Genomic DNA, 23,901 nt, shown 5'->3' on the forward strand with positions numbered 1-23,901 from the left:
GTGATCGGATGGGCGCGGCGCATCAGCCATATCACAAGTCAGCCAAGCAAAGATGTAAGTGTCATCACATTGGGCCCGTGTATATTGACAGTGACACCCTGCGCATGAAGCAGGGTTGTATATGCATCGCAGCAGAGGCATTTAGACTTCTTTCCTTCGTGGCCGTGACCCCCAAGGCAGTCTCCTCTTTGCCCTTCTCTCCTACGCGGCCCGAGGCCAGATCCTATCTACATACAAGCCAACGCTTGCCCCCACCTCGTATCCTGCCGCATCTTTTTATGCCGTTGCGGTGCAAAGCCGTCGCGCACACGTCTCGGCCCGGACCCCCTCCCATTTCATTCTCGAGGGATCGACCTCGCTTCCGCTCTGCTGGATAACAGGCTCGTATCGCACGTGCTAGGGCGAGAAAAGGAACAAGGAGAAGAGGAAAACTGTCAACGCCGATCCATATGCCGTCGTAGAGCCGCATAGATGATGATAAAAAGAAACCTCCGCCCCGAATAGATACTAATGATTATCGTCCAAAGATGGTGAGAATGTACAATACGCGTCCAGGTATGTTGAAGCCGGCCGGTCGCCAGCCAGTTGTTTCAAAAAAAGAAGAGAAAAAGGAAAGAGAAAGAAGAAGGAAAGGAAGATGAATAAAAAGGGGTTCACATGTCTTCATGGAACCTCGAGCCCGAGCCTCGGGAACCCCGAGAACCGTCCTGCGACGGCAGGGTCCGGCCAATGGGGTCCCGGGCCGGGGGCGCTAACGGGACAAATGAATTGTCTTGATCCGAAAACGGGGCCGACTCTGTTACGGGTGTCCGGGCCGGAGACTCTTTGAGGATCACGACACCGCTCACCGGTCTCATGGGCGAGCCGAGCGCGAGCCGAGGAGTCTGTCCACCGGGGTCGAAGAAGGCTTGCGAGTCGCGATAATATACCGATTCGTCGTCGTTTGTGGTACCTGCAGCACCCCCAACGCCTGAGGCACCTTCGCGGGGATCGGTGTAGCCGTCGCCCCCAGATTGTAGCACTGATGGCAGTTTCCTGCCGGCCACGCGGACGAAGCCTTTTTCGCCTGTTTCGGAGGGTTCGCTGGCCCTTCGTGACAATGGCTTATGAGCAGCGGCTACCGCGGTGGTTCCGGCTCCAGCCGCAGCGGCGGTCGGGCCGTACGACAATGACCGCTGAATCATCCCGCTGCTGTTGCCGCCTTCGGGACCGTGGGAACCGGTAAGGATGCCACGCTTGCCCATGCTGGCTTCACTGAGACGGAAACGTCCACCTGAACGCTTCTTCCAGCGAAGGGCAAGGAACACCAACACCACGAGAAAAGCTGCTCCGGCCAAGCTCCCTACGACACTGCCAACGACGGTCGCAGTGGGCGTAGAAGCGCCGTCGCTGTCGGAATCATCAGCCGTGGAAGTCGCCGTTGCCGTCGGTTGGCCTGCTCCGCCGCCGCCGCCGCCAATGACGCCTGCAGTCCCGTCTCCGGAGGCCGTTGGCTCCAGCGTCGACGAGGCGCTCGTGGTAAAGGTGGAAGTGCTCGGTCCACCGGTGCTCGACGTTGAATCGGAAATCGAGTCCCATGTCGAAGAGAGGGAAGAAAGCACTGAAGACGTTACGCTGCTTGTGCCAGATGAAAGCTGGCTCGTTAAAGTGGCTGTGGTAGAGACTGATGTTGAAGAGGAGTTCGTTGAAGTAAGGAATGCTAGGGGCTGGTCAGCCAAATTCGTCCGGCGGGGGAAACGGAAGACAAGAGGGGATCACGTACAAATCGTCGAGTTTGACTGACCACTCAACGTTAGGTAGAGTGACGGCGCCGGTGCCGAGGGTGCTAGCGTGGTAGTCAAAGGATCGGACGTCAGGGAGATTTCCTGACTGGCGGAAGGGTCCGTAGGTGACAATGTCGTCGCGGCCGGCGTGGACAGCGAGGCATCGTTGGAGGAAGAGGAGGTGATGGTGGTGGTGGATGACTCCGAGGTCGGGTCGCCGGTGGACAACGACGAAGACGACGACGACGATGGCGCCGCAGCAATTGAGAAGCCCAGGGCGGCACTGGTGGCCGGTTCGGCATCCACGGTGGCGGATGTTGGAAAGATGGTCTGGACTTCGATGGGGATGCCAGAGGCATCTACTATTTGAACGAGCGAGACGGTCTGTACGACTACCTTAGGACCTGAGGTGGTTGACGATTGGATGTCGGGGCTGGGAGTCGAACTGGGATCGTCGTTGAGTTGTCGATGTTGGTGGTGATGGGCATTCCCAGGAGTGGCGGCGCGTTTGTCGTGTAGATGGTAATGATTGTGATGGTGGGAGCGGGCCTGAGGGAGTGAAGACCCGCGCAGTGATTTGGCCATGGCGTGGATGGGGTGGCGTAGTGCCGAGAGGCTGAGCTGACCAGCTCGGTCTGGTTGGTCGTCTTTTTTTGGTAAACTGGGGGAGGCGAATCGAGTCGTTGGCGGCGATACTGGTGGTGCTAAGGGCGAAGCAGATAAAGATAGAACAAGGTAACGAGTGACTGGTATTGGATCAACGAGTGTGAGAGTATCTGTGTGTGCGTGTGTGCATGTGAGTGTTTGGGCGGGAAGTCGTCGATCTATTCGAATTCCATTCTTGGCGTCCTCATAACAAGCGTGCGTCGATAGCTGGCATCGTCTGGTGGTGTGGCGTGTCCTGCAGCGGGCCGCGAATGAAAACCCCCCTTTCTCTTGACTTCGCGTGCGTTCCGAATCAACAGACGTTCGTTTGCACCCTCTTTCCAGCCCTCTGCTTCTCTATCCCGTTTGGTGAGAGTGCGTGCGTCCGACAGTGTTCAAGATGACAGCAGCAACGTGTCTTTTGAGCCGTTTCTCGTCTTTGGTGGGCGAGATCCGTTGTCTCCCTTGCATCTGCCAGTTTTCATGGCCGATGGATCAGGACGATGGCATGGCGGCGCTCGTATGTTGACGGTGGCAGAGGGGGAAAAGAGTAAAGTGAAAGGAAAGAAGGACATGGACACCTTGGGGTGTAGGTGTGGAGTGCACAGGCTCGACGAGAATAATAATAATAAGCATCGGGGGCCAAAAGCATGGCTCGAGTAAACCCCTCTCCCCCCTCCCCGAACGCAGAGAAAGAACAAAAACCTCACCCCAAAAAAACAAGCAGCAGCCCCTTCACTCACAGATGTTGAGCGCTTCGACTTGGGGTCCCGGCGGCACATACCCGCCCAGTCAGTCGCAGTTACTCGCAGACGGCAAGATTTCGATAATCTCGCTTGATATTGGCGAGTGGCTACTAGTTGGCGGACGCCGTATCCCATTGGCCAACCAGAGGTCGACAAAGGTCGATGTGAGCAGTTCCACGGTCCACTTCTACAGGGGCGGGGCCACCCAAGCTCAGGGACAGGGACAGGGGGCACAAGGTGAGAGGGAGAGAATGGAAGAGGTAGAGGTGTCACTGTGTCCACCTCGTGGAAAGAACGGTACCTGTTCTTGGTGCCCATGTCTGTGCCCAGGTGGGTAGGTATCTCAGTAAAGGTTCGCCAGCGTCTGTGCCGGCGCCTGTGCCAGCGCCTGTGCCCGAAGTTCAGTGCCTTTCGCCAACCAAGACCCGTCTTGCTGGAATCAGACACATTGGGGAAATGTCCACCAGTTACTAAGGTATCTACAGAGACGACTGGATGAGGATGAGCGATTGAGAGACGAGACAGATTCGCGCGAGACGTGACGGCGCAGCATGAGATGAAATGAGATGATACATGGGACGGGAAAAGTCTGACCAAGTCCCCAGCACACAGGGCTCCTTACGTAGCAGCATCGAACAGAGCGCAATAATTGAGCCCCGGACTGGACGGGAATGCCCTGCATCGCGTCGTATGTGGGCGAGAGTACGGATGCAAGGCGCGCGTGCGCCATCATCCATGTGCTTTCATTAGGCCCAAGGTCCGTGTGTGTGTGCCAATGGGCAATCAATTCCCGCACGCTCAGTAGAGCAGCCGACGAGCCACTTTAGCACCGTTGTGTTTCGCCCACGACACTAAGAACGGATACCAAGCAGACTAACAGAGGTCTAGACTAAAAGATCTCCCGGCCCTACGAACCGTGACGGCCTTCCTCGACGCTACTAGAACAACAAACCACACACTCGCCGGCTGCGCCTCCGCGCAGGGCCGCGACAATCTGTAGGATACCGACGGGGGTTTGGAAAGGGCTCGATGCTACCGAGTAGTCAGGTCGAAGAATACGAGACGGAACGGGATTGATAAGAAATGCTGTCTTCTGCCCCGCCCCCAAAGCGCAAGCGGGAAACGAGGTTTTGTTTGCCCGTCCGATCTGTTTCAACCAGAAACAAAACGTGCTCCATGGTATGGCCCATGGTGCCATCCACGGCCCTCGTAACCATCTCGCTCATCGGGGGGACAGACTGCGCCCATGCCTGACCGACCGTATCGGTACTCCCTATGACGGATCACAATCCCAGACCAAGCTTTGCGGTCCTGTTCCTCATCCAAGGGACATCTCGCGTCTCTTTCCGGCCGACAATGCATTGTCCTGGGGGTCGACTGTCTGGGAGGCGTCGCCGGCAGAAACGTGGCGTTGCCTGGCACCTCGATGTTTCGCGCCATTCAGTCCGCACCTCGTATTCACCCACGCGCGCCCAAATCCGCTGTCAAACACTTGGGAGGCGGCTCTTGTTCGAGACCATTGCGCGCTGCAGCACATTGTCGTCGTCGTCGATATTGTTCCCTGTGGAACGCGGCACCTAACCGCATAGAATGCGTGCAGCCACAGTGCGCCGTACCTGCATCCGATAATGATCTGTTCCTTCAACCATGGCTGCGAGACACCCCTTTTGTCGACGGGGGGGGGGGGGGGGGGGGGGGGGGGTCGTGGGGCCTTCATTGCCATGGTTCCATGAAACGAATGTGTGGGTGAGACGGAAACGGACGAGCCACACCTCCAGACGCATAATATCGTAATGCATTTAGGCAAGGGTTGGCCCAGCCGCAACCACGGCGCAGGAAAGTGGCAGCAGGTTCACACTCATACATAATATCTTTCTCATGAGATAAGCATTGCCGGTCGTGCATACGTACAAACTCGCCCAGGTCCTTCCAGGGTTTGCCCTGGCGTTGCCTGGCAGTCATCCCGAGCCTCGGGTGGTGCTATATGTCTGACGTGCCGAAACGGCCAACAACAACCATTCAGACTGAACACTGAACACGCCCACATGCCGTTGACAATCTGGTTCGGCCGAGACTTGAGAGGGGGCTCGAGGCCCGATTCCTCCTAGTGCGCGGCAGCTGGTTGGGAGAGCGGGTGAGGCTTGGCGGGCTCGGCGATCGTAGGACGAATTTCGTTTCCGTCGAAACAAACACTGGAGAGTCCCCCCCCCCCATCCGCCGTCGCGGTTCCCCTGTGCCGTGTGCCCCTTTTCGACGGGCCAGGGTGAAAGAGGGATCCTTCCTCCTGATGCCAGCGACAAGATTGATGCCATCATCTTCCTTCACCCCTTGCAAAAGAAATGATAAAAGACAAGAAAGAGGCCCCGCTGCGTTCACTGCCCCGTTGGCGATGGGTCTCTCGTGAGACGACCCCATGATTTGGTCCTGGATAGCCGGCATCTGCCCCGAGTTGCCCGTTGACTGTACTATGGGTTAGCAACAGTGGGTTGAAAGATGCGTGTGCTCTCCTAGGGCGTCTCAGAAGGCTCTGGGGTATCTGGGCCAACCAAAGAAAAGCACATCTCCCAACCCGCAGATGTCGTGCTCTGAGGACTCGTCATTTTGTTGCTCTAGACAAAATAGCATCTGAACATCCATTCAGGCAGGGCAAGGTATCACGTCGCTCTACGGATGTACGTAATTCATCTTGCCCTAACCTCCGATGGGCTTGGAGTGGAGCACAACGGAAGAAAGGCTCGCGAGCCAAGCCTGCGCGAATCACCAGAAGGAGGCGGCATTCATCTGCTAAAATTGCTGTGCAGACGTTGCGTTGCGTAGGCATCTTTGTATGGTGTGGCATGGGCAGTTGTTAGTCGGGAGCGCGCGAAGGAAGGACCATACCCGTCTGCTCCCTCATGCAGCAGGCTGCAGACGCAGTCCGACACCGCACCGGTTGACGCCTTCTGAGAAGACGAAGGAGGTCGGCGGCAGGGTGCTGTGTTTCTCACGGGAGACGGTTGGTTCGCCGTCTCACTTACACGATTCCGTCATCCTTCGTTCCAGACCCCCGTTTTGCCCTCTAGAGGAACATGTGCCGCTTCCGTCCCTCGAGTCGCCTGAAGATGAAGAAGCTGGCGCAGGCGGCCTGGTTAGTAACTGCCGGCGCCATCTTGTTCTTGTGGTTCTGTATCATTGGCATAATGTGGACAAGATCGACAAGCATTACGGAGATAAAAGCGAAGAGGAGAGAAAAAAGGTAAAAGAGAAGACACACCCCCGAAGGAGCTTCGCGCCATGATTGCCTGTGCAATCTCCCGGCTTCCCCTCTCTGCGCCCGAATCGAGCAATATGACCGCGACTGTTCGATGGAACGTAATTCGTGGCGGGAACCGCTCAGCGAACCTGCTTTTTAGAGGAACCATCGTCAAGGGTGGGATATATCGAATCAAACTCAAAACCACGCAAGACGATAGGACTGGAGGCCGCAGAGAATGGGATGTTGATTCGCGGTGCGGGACTGTTACCAAGGCAGTTTTCTCGTCTGTCCTGGCGTGCCCGTTTGCTCGCCTGTTCGCCTGCGGCCGGGATTAGCTAAGGGTGCGCAGCCGGCATTACTGTCGAAGCACGGATAGAGTTCGTGTAGAGTCGCACCAGCGAGCGCAGTGGGCGGTCGATGATTTATGGCATAGCTAAAATTCTCGGCGGTTCGGCCGTGGTGACCGGTACAAGGCAGAAGCTCTGTACATTTAATTATGTAAGAGGCATGCGTAAATACAACCAAACAGAGTCGAACGTGTCAACAGCACAGCCCGGATGCGGAATTGATGCGGAAGAGAAGTAGATGAAAAAGAGGGGGAAAACTCCGGTCAATCAAGGCACGGCACGCCCGACTTGGCTCTGAACATGCCCCATGCGAGACGCGTTCTCTCGCCAGGCACCGCGCCAGGGCTGTGCGTGCCGACCAAAGAGCTGCTGCTGATGGAGGTCCTCAACGGTTGCCGAGGGCCTCTAGACAAGGGCTTGACGAATGGGTAAATGGCATCACATTGCATTTAGACGTCTCGTCGTATCGTACCCGAGGAGGACCCGATTGACGACCGAAGCCTTGGAACTCGAAAAGGCTGCGACATCATGATTTGTTTCAATCACACAACAGAACATGTCGTCATCTCCCTCCCTGTCAGTGCCGGCAACACAAGCCTGCACCAGCCAGCGGCAGCTGTGCGCCAGCATGTCTTGCCACTGTAACAACAGCCATGGACCTTCAGCCGCCAAATGGTGTCTGAGGCAAGGTCCAAGCGAGAGCGTTCTCTCCTGCACTGCTTAGGTAGGTACACCTAGGTAGGTCTAAGGCACTTAGCCCCGGGGGCTTGTCCGCCTGAAAACCGGGCGCAGCAGCGCGGCGCAATCAACCAGCGTCTCGTTTCGCTTTTCCGCGTATTCTGTCCGCATAGCATCGCAACACCTTGCGGCAAGCTCCACTCCACTGGCCTTACTGTAGGTACCTTACTCAATCACCTCACAGCTCCATCCCTACCTCACCTTGCTCGGTACGCCAAAGGCTGCCTTATCATCACCCGCGCCTGTACCAGATTCTTACAGCGAACCAAGCCAAGCCAAACAACCAAGAGGCCACGGGCTTCTTTCTAAATGCCCGTCGGCCGTGAATCATCTCTGACCGGATTTACTGTTTTGTCTGTCCGTTGTATATCTGGGGAACCTTGATCCAGCATTCATACACACCTAATGCACGCCACTGAAGCTCACAGCAACAACTCTGGGCATTCCTCGTCGCCTCGACTTTGAAAGCCTTCGCCGACGTTCCCCCCTCTTGGGCTCTTCCCGACCTTACCCCTCCTTTCTCACCACACGCCTCCTCGGCCTCAGACACACATAGATTTGTATTTACCATCTGACGTCATGGCCGGTTACACTTCTTATGACGGCTCCTCGTCGTCGGCCGCACCGCCACCGCCCTACTCCGTGACCGCTTCCGCTTCCGGCTCCGGTAACTTTGGATCCACCTCTTCGTCCCTGTTCGCGCCGCCCCCGACCACCGCCCATGCCGCTCACGGAGAGTCTCACGCCGGTCCGTCCTCGGGCTTCCCGTCCGGCGGCTATGGCCCGCCGACTCCTGATTACCTCGGCATCGTGGACTCCAAGCGGCGCCTGGCCGATCCTAGGTCGTCATCGGCTCACTCACTTGCCCCGTCCATAAAGGACCGTGACGGTGTCACCCGCCGGACCTTGCTCATCATTTACATCCATGGCTTCTACGGCAACGAGTCATCCTTCAGGTCCTTTCCAGCTCACGTCCATAACTACCTGAAGGACGCGCTTGCGGAGACCCACGTCGTCCACTCCAAGATCTACCCCCGTTACAAGACGTACAAGGCCATCGATGTGGCTCGCGATAACTTCAGCCAGTGGCTGGAGCCCCACGAGTCCGACTCTACCGACGTCATTCTCATCGGCCATTCCATGGGTGGTTTACTTGCCGCAGAGGTTGCCATGATGGTATTATCCACTGCCCCCAGGTGATGCTCAACCTAGACTGACCTTGCTCCCAGCCTAACCGGCATCCCTATAGGCGCCACCCGTACAAGCACCGCATCCTCGGCACCATTTCCCTCGATTCGCCATTTCTCGGACTCCATCCCGGAATCATCGTGGCAGGAATCTCTAGTCTGTTCAGACCGGCGTCGCCTGCTGAGGAACAGCTTGATCAGTTCGATCCCTCGTCGAACTCCTTGAGCCCCGACCACTCCTCCTTGACCAGTCCCAACCCTTCCATGTACACCCTGGAGACAAACAGTTCGTTGGGCGCTGAGCTCTCTCCTCACGCAAGCAACACCCCGTCTTTGTCCTCGAATGGCCCTCCTCAGCGGCCGGACCCCACCTTCAACCCACCCTTTTTCAACGACCTGAACCTGAAAGACCGTCCCTTTATGAGACGCCTAGGTCATTTTGCCAAGAAGCACAGCCGCGAGGGTATTTGGGACGCCACCAAGAACCACGTCATGTCTCACCTCGAATACGGCGGCTGCCTGGCAGACTACCCCGGCTTGAACGCCCGCTACAACAAGCTGCGCGCCATGGAGAGCGTTGACCCGCTGCAGCACATGAGCGCCGGCAACAACTACAGCAATGCGAACCAGCCGCCCCCCGTGCGCGTGCGGTTCATCAACTATTACACCCTCAGCACGGGAAGGCCGAAGAAGCCAAAGACACCGGACTCGCCCAAATCACCAGAGTCTCTAGGATCTCCCGAAGATAGGTTCGTCTCCGGCCCCCCGAACACGCTCGAAGTTGGCTCTCGGCTCTCTCCGCCGACGTCGATGACGCCCAGGATCTCAGTCGAGGATTCCGATGATGGGAAGAGTATGGAACTCCTGGAACCGATTCCGATGGACGACGTGGACGAAAGGCTTTCGACGCTCCATGAGGAACAACAGGCGAGATTTAACCACGAGTCCATGGAAGCCTCGAAATCGACAGAGGCGCTTCGGCGCGGCTTGTCCCAGGAAGCATCAGAATCAAAAGGCAAGGAAAAGGAGAGGCTGGACAACACTATTAACTCCTACGAATCGCCCACGACTGAGCAGAGCAACGTTGCAGCTGTCGGCGGAGGTGAAGGGGAAGCCCACAAGTTGGATCCAACGGGTGATGGGATAGATGAGCCGGAACTTCCTCCCATCCCCGACCTACCCGAGCAACCAACGCCTCCTGATCTGGATAAGTACACAGACAAAGACGCCCGGAAGCAGGCCGAGAAGGAGGGGAAACGGGCGCAAAAGGCGTACGAGCACGCCGTCAAGAGCAGGGACAAAGCCATCAAGGAGCGCCAGAAGCTCGTCGAGAAGCGGCGCAAAAAGGCGGAGAAGGAAGCCCAGAAGGAGGCCCAGAGGATCGAGAAGGAGGAACAAAGACTGCAGAAGGAGGAGCAGAAGAGGTTGCAGGAGGAGGAGGCTGCCCGGAGGAAGGCGGCCGAAGAGGCCCAAAGGCAGGAGACGCAGGCCGAGGGCGAAGCGCGTAGGCTCGCGGAGGAAGCCCAGCGGATGGAGAGGGAGGCTCGGAGAATGCGGGGAGAGCCGCCCGAGCCCGAGCCTGAGAAGCAGACAGAGGCCGGTCGAGAAGCCGAGATCGAAGCCCACATAGCGGCGACGGTGATCGCCGGAGCCGCGGCCGCAGCGCCGGCGTCGGTCACGGCGCAGGCAAACAGACCGGCGGCCGCCACAACATCGTCGACCGCGTCCGTCAACACAACGCAGACGGGCAGTGGCTCCACCACCGCCGCCTCCACCACCAGATCCAGGGCGCCGCCCGCAGCGGTAGCGGACCCGGGCAAGCCCAAGAAGGAGCGCAAGTTCTGCACGCTGCCGCGAAAGGTCAACGGCCGGCGCGACGAGACGTGGCTCCCTGTCTACATGGAGGGCATGGACGAGGTCGGCGCCCACTGCGGCCTGTTCCTGGCCGGGCCGCACTACGACGGGCTCATCGGCGACGTGGGCGAACGCATCCTGGGATGGGTCCAGGATGACCTCAGCGTTAGAGCGATATTGGAAATGTCATGAACAGGAGGGAGGGGTGGGACGCAGCCGGGCGGTAGAGAGCAGGGACAAGAAGGGTGGACCAGTCAGCCAGTCCCTTTATTCCAGTAGGTCTCCTCCGTTACACCAGTACTCTAAATCAGACCAAGATGCAAAAGACAACGTATAATCATAAAAGGAACCGACTTTATTCATGTCTACCCACACTAGTCACTAAAAAAGGTGACCACTGCCACTGCCACGGCCACCCTCCTCCCTCCTACCTTACCCTCCTCCCCCAACTGATTGATATTTTGGTATCCCATGGCCGTCTGCTTCTTTCTATCGAAATTACTCTGTGTTTTGTGTGTTTGTGTGTTGGTGCTACAACAACCCAACCCCAGTGGGATTTTTTTTCTGCTTTTTTCTGCTGACGGTTGTGATGGTTTGGTCGTGGTGAAAAATGAGCCGTCCCCTTTCGTAGCAGGCCTAGAGAATGCCCCGAAGCCGCATGGTATTTTCCCACCCCTCAGTCGGTCGTGTTTTTCATTGTCAACCTTGACTGAATGCGTAAAGACCACAGGCATAAAAATGATAGAGCAATAAAGAGAAACCCCCCGAACGCCCTGCTGGAAGTGGAAATCATCAAAAAGAGCCAAATGCCCATCCGCCCTTTACCCCCCAATAACCCACAAAGCGGTGCTTCTTTAGACGCATGTGTACGTCGACCGCTGAGCCCCTTTTTGTTCTTCCCGCCATATGGCTCATTACTCTCATGAGCGAAGCGTCGATACACGTTCCAGAAAGTGTTGCTCCGAGCGACCTGGTGGCAGCCTGCGGTACCCCAACCCACCGCAAAGTAATGGACCGAAGAGCGGTAGAGTAAAGATACGACTCGACTCTACTTGCTCGCTTTTCGTCGTTTGGACTTTGTAGGCGCGGACGGTTGCTAAGCGCCCACAGCCCCATAGCCTTGCGGACGCATCGCGTTCGGGAACGCTTGGCCATTACCGCCATCCTGTAACAGGTCAGACATGTACAGATACGGCATGGGCGATCTGTCACCAACCTTCTTTCGGCGCTTCTGGCCTCCCCTGTCGTCGCCGTCTCCCGTAGAGTAGCCATCATCGGGGAAGCCTTCGCCATAGCCCTCGTATGTGTTCTCGCCATAGCCCCGCTTCTTCGTGGTTCGCTGAGGACGGACAGCACCCGGAGGTCCCTGTTGCTGCTTCCGCGCGAAAGGGTTGGGTGTGGTTGCTGACGGCGTGCCAGGCGCCGTTGCCTTGCCAGCAAGACCCTGTTTCAAGGCGTCAACACTGCCGGGGGCAAGATCTCCAAGCACCGAGCTGTCCCAGTCCTTGGCAGGAATTGGCCCCTTGGCCATCGTTGTGGCTCTGTTCAAAATGGACTTGACGGTACCCGACAGACCGTTAGTGATCGGGTCTTTCCGTGTGCCCCAAAACTCTGCATCGGGGATCTCCAGCAGTTCTCGGAAGCCGTGATATGTCTCTCTCTTCTTGTCGCCACCGTCACCTTCCCTTTCTCTGGGTGCGTCCCAGTCCTGGGCGACAGAGTCGAAGCGGCCGAGGATTCCGAGTTTCTTGATCTGACCCTTATAGGTCTTGCGCAGAGCATTCTTCTCACCGTTGGGCTTCTCGCGAGCGACCTCTGCAGCAATGCCCGTTAAGTTGAACATCTCAAAGAGATCTTCAGTGATACGCGGCAATCTCTCGTGGTGTGCTACGTAGCTCAGAGTTAACGAAGGATGTTCGGCATGAAACCAGCTCAAAATACCAGGTATGTCACGGAAAAGGGATTTTGGCAAGACAGACTGCCACGGGGACGGGGGGCTGTGAAGGGAGCCTTACGAGTTTGGCAAAGTAGGTATTTCTCTCCGACATCCAAGTGGAGTGCCTCGATACCAGTTTTGCTATCCTCGATGTGGACTTTCTTCTGCTCTCGGTCACCCAAGTCTTCGAGTGGGCGCTTGCGCTTGTGAGGCGAGTCGTCGCCCATAACGATGTCCTGTGACATATCGGAGGGCTGCGATGCGCTGCCGTTTACGCTGTGTGCGGGAGTTGGCAGAGTCGTGGTTGTGGACTGAACGGAGCTGTTCATACTCGACGTGAGGTCGGAAGTGCCAGGAGAAAACTGGGAAGGACTTTGAGGGGTTCGGGGGTGGAACGACATGTTGACGTTGCTGCTGAAATGGGGGCTCGGTTCTCGGGTCGGCTTCGTCGTCGTAGTCGTCTTTGTGAGCGTCGTGGCTGTGAATGTAGCCTTCGTCGGCTGAAGACGAGGACGTCGGAACACGGGATGAATGGGAGGGTGGTGGCTGCTGCTGCGGCTTCTCCGACCGGAAGGCGCGAAAAGAAAAAACACCACCTCTTCCGAAGAATACCGTCAAGACCTTAATCGATCGAAATCCGCGATGCGCTCGATGAGAATTGTCGCTCTTGGCGAGATCAGAGGATGAGGGGGTTGCTGTGGCGAGTCGCGCCAAACCGCCGACGGCTCTCAATCCCCCGAACGCAGCGTCATGCACCACTCTCGGATGAACTGTCGATCACTGGCGCCTTCTCTGGGGTAATAAAAATTTTCCCTGATGCCAATATCCAGCAGGAGCACTCGTAGCGAAAGTAATCCGACGGCGATGAAGGGCTGTCGAGGGTCGGCGGTCGGTTCGTGCTGAGGTTGAGCCGTCAGGTCGTGGTGGAGTTGAAGGAAGTGAAGTCAGAACGGCGCTGGGTAGAGCGAAGGGGGCGGACACATGAGCGAGGCAATTTGCTCGCTTAACGGGGTGGCCGCCTGGGCTGGCTGGCTGGCTGGCAACTGGACCGTGGGTTGCGCTGCCTGGCACTGGCACTGACACTGGCTGAGGTAAGCTTGGGCCGAGCGGGTGGTGGGATTAGCAGGATGGGAAAGCAGTTTGCCGCGGAAGTGGAGGGGAGTGGGCGGCTGCTGTTCTGGGGGACCGGAGCGAAAGCCAGGCACCACCTCCCCTAACGGCAAATGGGATGGCGCCCTCCTCCACTAGTTGAATCGTCTAGGAAACCATGGCCACCGTGCTCCGACACCCGACACCCGATCATCGGGACCTGACGGTTACAGTGGAAGGAATGACCGGCCATTCACTGTCCCACGGCTCGAGGCATGGGCTGGAACTCTGGAACGCCCCAGGCGTGGCTGGATCAGGAAGTCGGCAGCGAAAATACACACACTGGCCAACCACTGACCACCACGCGCCTCAGTGCAGCCATGGCGTCGTCCAGTCACGTGGTATGTCACGGACCCACATGGTTAGAACGGGCCGGGCACCTGCAATTTTTAAACCTCGAGGCCGCGGGCAGCTTCCGACTTTTCTTTCTCCTACAACAAACAAGACCACTCACTCAAAAAAAAATATCGCCAGCCTGCCTCGATTTTACATCGCCTCCCAGCTGCTGGACGATTTCGAGGAATGAGTCGAGATCAACTCTTTCAATGCCCTTGTTTAAAACAATCGTCAGCGAGGGCCCCTCGTGCGGCTTCCCATGATGCGACGATCACCTGAAGCAAGTTTGGACATGCCCTTCAACGGGCAGTGATGTTGCTATTGCTATTGCTGTGAGATGAGGTCATCTGTGCTGTCTTGGCCTACGTTCGATGATGCCTGTGTTGATTGTGCTGCCACAGGTATCTTGCGATTTGGCTTTATTGATCAATTGCAACAAGGTACGCTGCCGCCTACATGCTCCTTTGTGCCAAATTGAACCTACGGAGACGGGGATGATTTTCAGACATCTGGTAAACAGATTGCTCAGCCGCGAGTGCGGTGGCTTCCACCAATGCTCTCGACCAGGTTGAGCCTGCTGAGAAGTGGCATATCTGAATCGCTCTGTTTTGGTGGCTCTGGAAACGCGCGGAATCTTCCATGTTATTTGGCTAACAATCTGCTCAGCACCCAGGTGTAGGTCCACACAGTATCATTTCGCGACTCGAGAGCCCTGCCATCTACCCCATTCGTGGCAAAGGCTCTCCTTTGACAAATTGATTCGCATCATCCCGTTGCTGGATGTCATGCTAGCCTAGGTAGGATGTTGTCACTTATAAGGAACACGGATCGGGGTCATTACGGGTTTTGGGTTTGAAGCCAACCCGATTGAGAATGAGCAATTGACAGTTGCAAAATACACAAATATTGCCAGTTTCAGGACATGTTATCATAATATTCGCAAATGAGCTTGCTCTGGCGACACGCAGACTGGTGGTTTACATCACAAAAACATGTCCAAAAAAAAAGTGAAAGCTCGGTTGCAAAGGCCTGGTATTATCATTTCTTTCATAAGCAGGATGCTGCTGCCGTAACCCTCAAACCAACTACCACAAGCACAATCGACATCCCGGAAAACTATTACACCCAAATCACTATTCCTTCTCAGATCGCGTTTCTATAAACCTGCGCTCCTTGGTTCCGGAACATGATAGTATCCCTCCTTTGCATGATCATCAACGTCCTGTTGAGAGCCTGCTCGCTGTAACCTTTCTGCTCAACCATCTCGCGCCGCAGGCTGGCCAAGCTGGTGCCCCATCCAACCGCGAGACGCCGCTTGAGCTCTATCTCCAACCTGCTAACTTCCTCGTTGAGCTCCTTGCTTCCCTGGTTGCTGCCCTGGTTGACGGCATCCATAGTAGAACAGAGGAAAAGTCTGATGGCTTCATCCACATGCTCTTCAGTCGCGATAGGAGACAAGGTCAGCTTGGCTAGTGACTCTGTGATGCGGACGATAGCCTCTAATTGACGGACGGTGATCGGAATGGAAGACCGCGTATTAGCTTCCATTTCGGCCGCGTGGACCTGTCTTCGAATGGACACGAAGTGAGAGGAGAGCTTCTCGGCTGCTTCGGGGCTGAGACGAGGAGCCATTCGTCTAGGTCAAGTTTGTTAGCCCAAGTCTGGGTGAAAGCCCGGCGCGGTAAAAACGTACGATTTGCAGTAGCTGAGATACCTCTTCATCTTGTCAACGGGTATCTCAGACTCTACTTGCTCCTCAACACCTCGGCCCCCCATGTGGATGCCCATAACGTGCTTTGCTATTCTCTCGTCCTTCTCCCTCGTGTGTTCGTCCTTGACGATGAAAATCATGTCAAAACGAGACAAAATGGTGGTCTGGAAGTCGATATTTTCGCCAGGGGTCTTCATGTCGTCGTAACGGCCAAAAATTGGATTGGCAGCAGCCAGAACCGATGTTCTTGCGTTGAGGATAGTGGTGATACCGGCCTTGGCGATGGAGATGGTTTGTTGTTCCATAGCCTCGTGGATGGCCACACGATCCTCGTCACGCATCTTGTCGAACTCGTCGATGCAGACAACACCGCCGTCTGCAAGAACCATGGCGCCTCCCTCAAGATAGAATTCCCGGGTCGAGTGGTCGCGTTGTACTGAGGCCGTAAGACCGGCTGCGGAAGAGCCCTTACCGGACGTATAAATGGCAATGGGCGCACACTTTTCAACAAACTTCAGCAGTTGTGACTTGGCGGTACCGGGATCACCAAGAAGAAGAACATTGATGTCCCCACGAAGCTTCATGCCGTCAGGCAATATCTTCTTAGACCCGCCTAGCAGCAAACACAAAATAGCCTTCTTGATGTCGCGATTGCCGTAGATGGACGGAGCTATGCAGTCTGCCATGATGCTGTACAGATCCGGTCGCCTGCTCATCTCGAGGAACTCTTGTTCTTCTTCGTCAGAGAAGAGCGCCTGGCCTCTGGCAGTCTGGTCGATGTCTGTTTGTATGCCCACCGCCCGGAGGTAAGGAGTCCGGATGGCTACCGCGCCGCCAGTGTTGGAGTTTTTCGAGGCCTTGTTCTGGTAGATCGAGAAGATGCCCATAACGGTACATCTCGAGCCCGGAACCACGCGGTTGGTCAAGTAACGATCAGCTGAAATGAGGACGTGTCGCGGAAGCTCGCCCACAGGCACCTGGTCAGGTGCCTCTTGAAGTTTGATAATCTGCTGGTCGACGAATCTCGATTTCTCGTGGAGGACGAAGTATGGGTCGAGAGGGCATTTGGGAGTAGGGTCGTTGGGGATTCTCTGTCTGCCGCACTGTCTTGGGAGGGTGACGCCGGTGAACCCCCCCAGGACCGGAAGCGTAGAGGAGTGTGCACAGTTGCGACACTGAATGGACAATTCAGTGGCTTTCGACGACATGACAGAAGCTCCGATGACGATCCCCGGCACTCTGACGAGACGAGAGATCGTCATCGAGTCCAGGTTGCGAATTGATACATCCTCGGCGCTCGAGTGAAGGAGAAGCTGATGTTCCGGCAAGTCGACTTTCGTCAGTTGAGGGAAGACGATTCGGTGAGTGCATTTTTTGAGGGCAGCCTCGAACTGGTGGCGTCCAAGTCAGTAAAAGGTCAACAGCGGGTTTAAATGGCCGAGTCGCACCAGGGGAATGATTTCTGCGGGCTCCGTCACCAGCCTATGCGCCAGCTCCTCATTGTAGTTGATCAGGTCGGTGACGTTGACATCGCAGTAGTACTTCTTGAGTAGAGCATTTTCCTTGAGTTGGTTTCTGGACACAGAGTCAGAGGCCATGTAGAGGCGCAATGTAACACCGACGCATTCGGTCTCACCTGTAGATGTAGTCGTTGTCGTGTCTGAAGTGCAGTACAAAGTTCTCCAGTTGCGTTTGGATTTGGATCCGAGTGTCCTCGTTCTGGCCAAAGCTCGGCTCAAAGACGTGAGCGGAGTACACTGACTGTCTATCCATGTTTGCGATTGCGCCCGTAATTGAGGTTGCGGTTGCGGTTGTTGACGGAGCAGTGCTGAGGATTTAGACAGAAAAGGTGGATGCGAGGAGGGGCTGCTTGTTCACAGGGGAACGAATTAAGGACGCGCCCCTATTTCGAGAAACGCGACACGCCCGCGTAAAGTGGTTGCAGCTCTAGCGCGCTCAACTCGGCGATAAGGGGCCGCCTAGTGCATTATCTTCACGTGAAACAGCTTACCTCATCCTACCTATGTTCCCCAGAGTCTCCTAGCTGGTGTGGGTAACCCCCCTTGGGGTCTGAATGAATGAGGAACGTGGCTCAGCATGGTTGAAGCTGCACAAAGACCAACCAGCCGTAATCTGTCGTTTGCTTGTTGCTGCTCTTAATCGGTCACGGACATTGCAAGCCGTCTTTTTCTGAAATTGCCACCCCGATGCTTCTCTCCCAGCAATGATACCCCGGTAGTCTGGCTACGTGGCCGTCGACCAATCTTGTTGTCGGCTTTCTTTGCGACTCGTAGCAAACGATAGAGGTCTAGGCTCAACACCAAGCGGCAGCCTACATCCTGAGCCATTGATTCGCACCATGTACTCCTCACCACCAGGCGCCCGGAGGTCGGTGGACACGATATCGTCGCTATCGCCTCCGCCCACACGCGGCGAGTTTCCATTCCACAAGTCAGTCTCCGTCCCCTTGACCTGCATCGGCCACGTCCTTCCTAACAGCAGCTAGACAAGGACATGCTCACCCAAACCACACTGCGAGACGGGGCTCGACTGCGAGCTCCATACACTCAGTCGGGGGTTCTCTCGATACTTCATCCAGCAGTTGGGCGACAGCCGTGCTGGAATCTGGGCAAAACGGTACTATTCGCTCCAAGTAGCCTTTGCCTTCTGTACGTACTGACAAGTCGTCAGCCATATCAACCCTACTCCAACCGCCCATTGTCCGGACCGGCCTGCAGCCCCATACATCCGCCCCTGCTTCCAGCGCGCATAAACCTCCGACCGCTCGCGATATTCCTCCCGTGACCCTGACGAACATCCCCCATATCGACCCGGCCGAGTTCAAACCGTATCTGTCGCAAGTTGGCGCTCTCTACGAACAGCTTCGGCGAGTAAAGGAACAAGAAGAAGAGCGGCCCGGCTCCTCAAGCCGTCGATCCAGTAAACATGACGACTTTGCAGACCCGCTTGATGAGGGTCATCTGAAACCCGCGGGCCGACTGCCTGGTAGACGGAAATCGTCCATCGCGTCAATAGCATCGATATCTTCCATCGATGGGCCAGGGCCATTGCGACGCTCCAGCTCTGGATTTAACCGAAAGGGTGGACACGGCCCGCCCCCGTTGTCAACGATACCCAACGTCTACTTTGACGATGACTTTCACCTGGAAAATCCAAGAATCTTCGACGTTGTTAGCGAGAGGTCGGAGGTTGTGCCGCCTGCACCAGGAAGTGCAGACGACAAGGCTGGCAACAACGGGAGTGTTGTAGCTCCCCGGAAGGCTTTGGCTACGAATGCAATCCTGCAAGAGAAACTCTCCTGGTACATGGACACTATAGAGGTCCATTTGATCAACTCCATATCGACTGCGTCAACGACCTTCTTCACCGCACTCGGCTCACTGCGCGAGTTGCATTCCGAGGCTGCAGAGTCAGTGGATCGCATCAAAGCGCTCCGAAAGGAACTCGAGGCCCTCGACGAGGAAATCGCAACCCGGGGCTTGAACATAGTGCAGAAGCGCCGGCGACGAGAAAATGTGCAAGCCCTCAACGACGCCGTCCTACAGCTTCGGCAAATCGTCGAGGGTGTTGTTTCGTGCGAGTCTCTGGTGGATGCTGGCGAAATCGACAAGGCCTTGAGCAGTATAGACACCCTAGAGCTTCTTATAGCCGGTGAGCACGACGAATCTCCCGAAGCGGAACCTCCTGTGCTCCCGCTGTCACGCCTGAGAGACTTGAGGGGCGCAACAGCTTTGCAAGGCGTCAATGACGATCTGCAGCAACTGCGGTCCCGTATCGGGAAAGCTTACGAGTCCAAGGTACAGAGCTTGTTGCTCGCCGATTTGCGAAGACACGTCGAGTCGGTTCAGAGCCGTGACGTTCTCCTCCGTTGGGGCAGCTCGTCATTGCGGGCGAGGGGTGGCACCGCAAGAGACACCACTGGACCACCGGCCTATCTCACCTCCACACAGGAACTGCGCAAAGCCATCATGCCGAACCTCCTCGGCCTTCATCGGGCCCAGCACATTTCTACTGCAATTGCAGGCTACCGGGAGGCTGTACTGCGCGAAATTCGGAACCTAATTCGCCGACCGTTGCCCAGCTCCAACGATGACGACAACGAATCCATGATGTCTGCTTCAACAATGAGCGGCGGACGAAACCTATCCAATCAAGAGAAATCATCCATCCTGGCGAGGAACCTTCGGGCACTCGATCCTAAAGATGCCGAAGACCTGCTGAAGACGGTGTACATTGGCGTCACTGAGACGCTCCGTAGGCTAACGACACAGGTCAAGGTGCTTCTCGACATAGCGAGCTGTTTGACAGAAGAAGCTACTGCTGCTGGTCTCAAGTCGCCACCGATACGCTCTCCCCTCGCGAGCCCAACGCCGTTCGACCGGGAATTTCCCCGGTTCGACGACTCTCCCAGCTTCGAAGTTCAGGAGGAGATCCACAAGGCTATGGACATTGCCAATCTGGTGGGACAGGCCGTCGACGTGGCTCAAGACAAGATCGTGAAAGTGTTGAAGGTGCGATCGGAGCAGAGCACGCATCTGAGCCTGACTTGGTTCCTTCGTTACTTCACACTCAATCTCTTCTTCGCCAACGAATGCGAGGCGATCTCGGGACGCAGCGGCACGGCGTTGAAGACTCTGGTCAACGGCCACATCAAGGAGTTCGTGCAGCAACACGGCGACGCGGAGAAACAGAAGCTGGCGCAGGGCATGGAGTCGGACCAATGGAGCGCCAAAGACTTTAACGAGAAGGACAAGGCTCTTCTTAATCAAGTGCTCGAGAGCAGTACCAAGGACGCAGTAGCGTGGTCAGACGGCAGCAAGATCTGGGATGAGAACCAAGAGGAGGACGGCTTGAACGGAGCCACGACGGACCCACCCGAAACAAATGGCACTGGCGGGAAGGAAAAGGCGCGAACTGCAGAGGTCGAGAGCGAGACATTTCTGCTGCCCAACTCTGCCATACTCTGCCTTGAGGGCATCTCGCATTTTCTTCACCTCATCGGTGGGATTCCGTCCATGGCCGCCGACGTCGCCACCTCCCTCATCACATATCTGCAGCTCTTCAACTCTCGCTGCACCCAACTCATCCTCGGTGCAGGTGCCACTCGGTCTGCTGGTCTGAAGAACATCACGACGAGACATCTGGCCTTGGCATCCCAGGCGTTGTCATTCATTGTAACATTGATCCCCCACATTCGGGAGTTCGTTCGGCGGCACGCTGGCTCAGGAGCCGGTGTGTCAAGTCTGATGGGAGAGTTCGATAAGGTTAGGCGCCTGTTCCAGGAACATCAGAACAGCATCTACGACAAGCTGGTCGAGATCATGAGCGGACGCGCATCGCAGCACTCCAAGTCCATGAAGACGATCGACTGGGACCACGACGAAGGCCAGTCGGTACACGCATACATGGAGACGCTGGCCAAGGAAACCACCACTCTACACAGGGTGCTGACTAAACACCTGCCGGAAACCTCGGTGCAGCTGATCATGGGCCCTGTCTTCGCAAGCTACAAGGACCAGTTCGGCAAGGTCTTCCAAGCCGCGGACCCAAAGACGACTGTTGGTCGTGACAGGTAAGCAAGCTCCGAAGTGCTCGGAGAACCTTTGAGGCATACCGCTAACCTGCACACAGCATGCTCCGAGACGTGGATTTCTTCATAGCGAAACTCGGCAAACTGGACGGGTTCCGGGACGCGGGCGATTACTTGAAGGGCATCGTCAACTCCAAGGAGATTAAGAGCGCCGCTGCATCTCCACCGCCGTCGGAAAAACAGGCAGACGGCGGATCGGAGTCAACGGCGTCGGCCAGGAATTCGACGGCCGAGCCAGGAAGCAGACAGAGTGCAGAGGGGTCGGCGAAGGCCGAGTCGCCGCCGGCTGTCGAAGAGCCCAAGCAGGCATCATGATGCAGTTTTTTTCTTCTTAAAAGTGAGGGTCTTCTAGCATATCGAGGGTCTAAGAGAGCTGGTGTCAAATACAGTTTGCAACGTCTTTGGAGAGGTTTCTTCTATGCACGCCGCATGGCCTGTCGATATCCGCTTGACCCCTTTTTTTTTGTCTGCCCTCTCCCTCCCCCGGGCGTCGCACGCTCCATGACGCAAATGCTTCCGGCGATACACAAAAGAGCAGGGACTAGCTAGGATGTGCAGCCATCGGCAGTCGGGGAAGGCGGGTCGAGCGACCGCAGGCGCCTCTCGCCGGGTCGGGGACGGGAGGTCTCACACGTCTCGGGTCACCAACACCTGAAGGTTCTGTCGCGCCTTTCAATGGCCCGTAAGAGCGAGCATACGCACATGTGAAAAGGGTACCCGAGAAGGGAGCTGACGAATATCGGATCGTGGCTTTGACTGCTGACGTCGCCTTGGGCCCGGAAGTTGCTTTGTTGTCTAAATCCCTGGCGACGGGTTGGTTGTCTCCTTATCCCCCCCCCCCACTATTCCGTACGGTACCTAAGGTAGGTACACCAGGTACGTCCCAAGGGGCCAAAAACGCACCAACCAAAAGAACCGGGGTAGGGGTGGACGCTGCGACGACGCCAACGTCTTGAAACGTTCTTCAGATTGGGGGGGGGCCTTGTCTGTTCGTCCCAAGAGGAGATGGGATGGAAACGGAGCAAGGAAGACAAAGACAAGGTCGGGAGAACGGACGTTGCGCTCCTATTCGAGAAAACCTAATTAAACGCCTAAGGAGAGAAGGAGGAGGGGGGAGCTCAGACTCCTCAATCGATCATCAATTGCCCAATACACAGCTATGGATGGCACATGCTTGCGAATGAACGACCCTCCCCCCCCCCCTTCATTTCAAATCTTCATCGATGTTGCACACAACACGCAGGAACCGGGGCAACGACGACAGGTCAGCAACAGTGGCAGCAGCCAGCGTGGCACGTCAGGAAGCTCAAGACATATTCTTATAACTTTTCTTTTCTGATGATTTATGGAACCTGGCTCTATAGAAAGAGAAAAGTGCTGTTCGAGCGACAGCACAACAAAAAAAAAATCCTTAATACGTCTGTGAAGGAGCGACGAGAAGAGTTGACCCTGTTCGGCTCTTGAGTACCAAAACATAACAATGCAGTCCAGATACCTCCTTCCAGACAGAGCCAACGAATAAATAAAACAACGAGAACCGGCTTACTGTAAAGACAATAATTGAGCTCTGTCGCGGGGGAGGGAGAAAGAAGAAGATGGGGGAAACGCCTAGATTGCTCCGATTGCTCCCAAGTCTCTCCAAACACCATCGCCCCCATTTAGATAGCCAAAAAAGGTTGGTTTCCAAGAAGAAGATTCTATATGTCCCAAAGAGGAAAAAAAAGACAAGACTTGGTTTGCTTTCCCCGCTAAGCCCACCCGCGTAGCCGCGCTTTTTGCCCAGCTGTGTGATGGGGGTATCTCTTTTCTGTGGTATAACAGAGAGGGAAAGAAAAGAAAGGAATGGTGTGCTGAATCCTCTTGAGGGCTCATTCTCATCCTGAAAAGGTCGGTGAGGTCATGAAGTCGTAGCGCACAGCGCGAGAGGCACACGGGACCGATGTATCGGCCACCGCGGCAAAAGTGATTGTTCTCTTTTCTCGGATGGAGAGAGAAACAAAATGCAGAAAACGGACGACGAAAGTCTTCAGTTGGACCACTTGCCCTGGACGAAGTCGCGCTTGTAGCTAGGGGACTCGTGGTGGTCGTCGACGTCGCGGCGGGAGACGGCGCCGTTGTTGCCGAGGGTGCAGATGAGATCGGTCTCGGACGTGACCTTTGTCTGGACGTCGTCGGGGAGGTAGTAGGCGTTGGGGCAGGGGAAGAAGTCGCAGCCGGAGATAGGGTCGGAGCCGCTGGCGGGCCACATCTTCTTGACGCCGTCGTGGTCACTGGGGTCGACAATGGCGGAGACATCGAAGTAGGTCAGGCCGTTCCAGCCGTTGAAGGCGACTTCGCCGAGCATGCCGGCGGCATTGTCGGCACCCTCCGAGACGGCGTACCAGTTACCGATCCAGGCCTCGGGGATCTCGACCTTGACCTCGCCGTTGCCGGGGACATCGACCGACTCGACCGAGGCGAGGCCCGAGTTGGGGGTGAAGTGGATGGTGCGGGTAACGTCATCCAGGGACTTGAAGGTGACCGTGTTGGTGGCGGCGGCGAGGGCGGCGGAGCCGAGGAGGGAGAGGATGCTGAACTGCATTTTGAGGGTGTTGGGTGTGGGCTTGGTTGGTGTGTAAGTGCCGGAGGCGGTTGTGTGAAGCG

The 23,901-nt window shown here is 56.2% G+C and overlaps 6 protein-coding genes across 6 annotated transcripts; 2 read left to right on the plus strand and 4 right to left on the minus strand.

The window, feature by feature from the left end:
• Positions 1 to 653: 653 nt before the first annotated feature.
• Positions 654 to 2,348, minus strand: CH63R_04309 (uncharacterized protein; the record flags this gene model as incomplete). The annotated part of the gene is made up of 2 exons (XM_018299284.1): positions 654 to 1,699; positions 1,763 to 2,348. The coding sequence occupies 2 exons, from the start codon at positions 2,346 to 2,348 to the stop codon at positions 654 to 656; spliced, it is 1,632 nt and encodes a 543-aa protein (XP_018160530.1).
• A 5,705-nt stretch (positions 2,349 to 8,053) lies between these two features.
• On the plus strand, positions 8,054 to 10,707 carry CH63R_04310 (uncharacterized protein; the record flags this gene model as incomplete). Its single annotated transcript, XM_018299285.1, has 2 exons — positions 8,054 to 8,650; positions 8,704 to 10,707. 2 exons carry the CDS (start codon positions 8,054 to 8,056, stop codon positions 10,705 to 10,707), a joined length of 2,601 nt encoding a protein of 866 aa, XP_018160531.1.
• Positions 10,708 to 11,611: 904 nt separating this feature from the next.
• On the minus strand, positions 11,612 to 12,852 carry CH63R_04311 (Rox3 mediator complex subunit; the record flags this gene model as incomplete). Its single annotated transcript, XM_018299286.1, has 2 exons — positions 11,612 to 12,402; positions 12,531 to 12,852. The coding sequence occupies 2 exons, from the start codon at positions 12,850 to 12,852 to the stop codon at positions 11,612 to 11,614; spliced, it is 1,113 nt and encodes a 370-aa protein (XP_018160532.1).
• A 2,227-nt stretch (positions 12,853 to 15,079) lies between these two features.
• Positions 15,080 to 17,420, minus strand: CH63R_04312 (DNA helicase; the record flags this gene model as incomplete). The annotated part of the gene is made up of 4 exons (XM_018299287.1): positions 15,080 to 15,572; positions 15,630 to 17,038; positions 17,096 to 17,222; positions 17,284 to 17,420. The coding sequence occupies 4 exons, from the start codon at positions 17,418 to 17,420 to the stop codon at positions 15,080 to 15,082; spliced, it is 2,166 nt and encodes a 721-aa protein (XP_018160533.1).
• A 586-nt stretch (positions 17,421 to 18,006) lies between these two features.
• CH63R_04313 (Garp complex component) lies at positions 18,007 to 21,573 on the plus strand (the record flags this gene model as incomplete). Its single annotated transcript, XM_018299288.1, has 4 exons — positions 18,007 to 18,098; positions 18,154 to 18,284; positions 18,339 to 21,240; positions 21,300 to 21,573. The coding sequence occupies 4 exons, from the start codon at positions 18,007 to 18,009 to the stop codon at positions 21,571 to 21,573; spliced, it is 3,399 nt and encodes a 1,132-aa protein (XP_018160534.1).
• Positions 21,574 to 22,866: 1,293 nt separating this feature from the next.
• On the minus strand, positions 22,867 to 23,839 carry CH63R_04314 (DNase1 protein; the record flags this gene model as incomplete). Its single annotated transcript, XM_018299289.1, has 2 exons — positions 22,867 to 23,296; positions 23,334 to 23,839. The coding sequence occupies 2 exons, from the start codon at positions 23,837 to 23,839 to the stop codon at positions 22,867 to 22,869; spliced, it is 936 nt and encodes a 311-aa protein (XP_018160535.1).
• Between the last annotated feature and the right edge of the window lie 62 nt (positions 23,840 to 23,901).

Source organism: Colletotrichum higginsianum, chromosome 3, assembly GCF_001672515.1.
Source record: "Colletotrichum higginsianum IMI 349063 chromosome 3, whole genome shotgun sequence".
Classification (NCBI taxonomy): Eukaryota; Fungi; Ascomycota; class Sordariomycetes; order Glomerellales; family Glomerellaceae; genus Colletotrichum; species Colletotrichum higginsianum.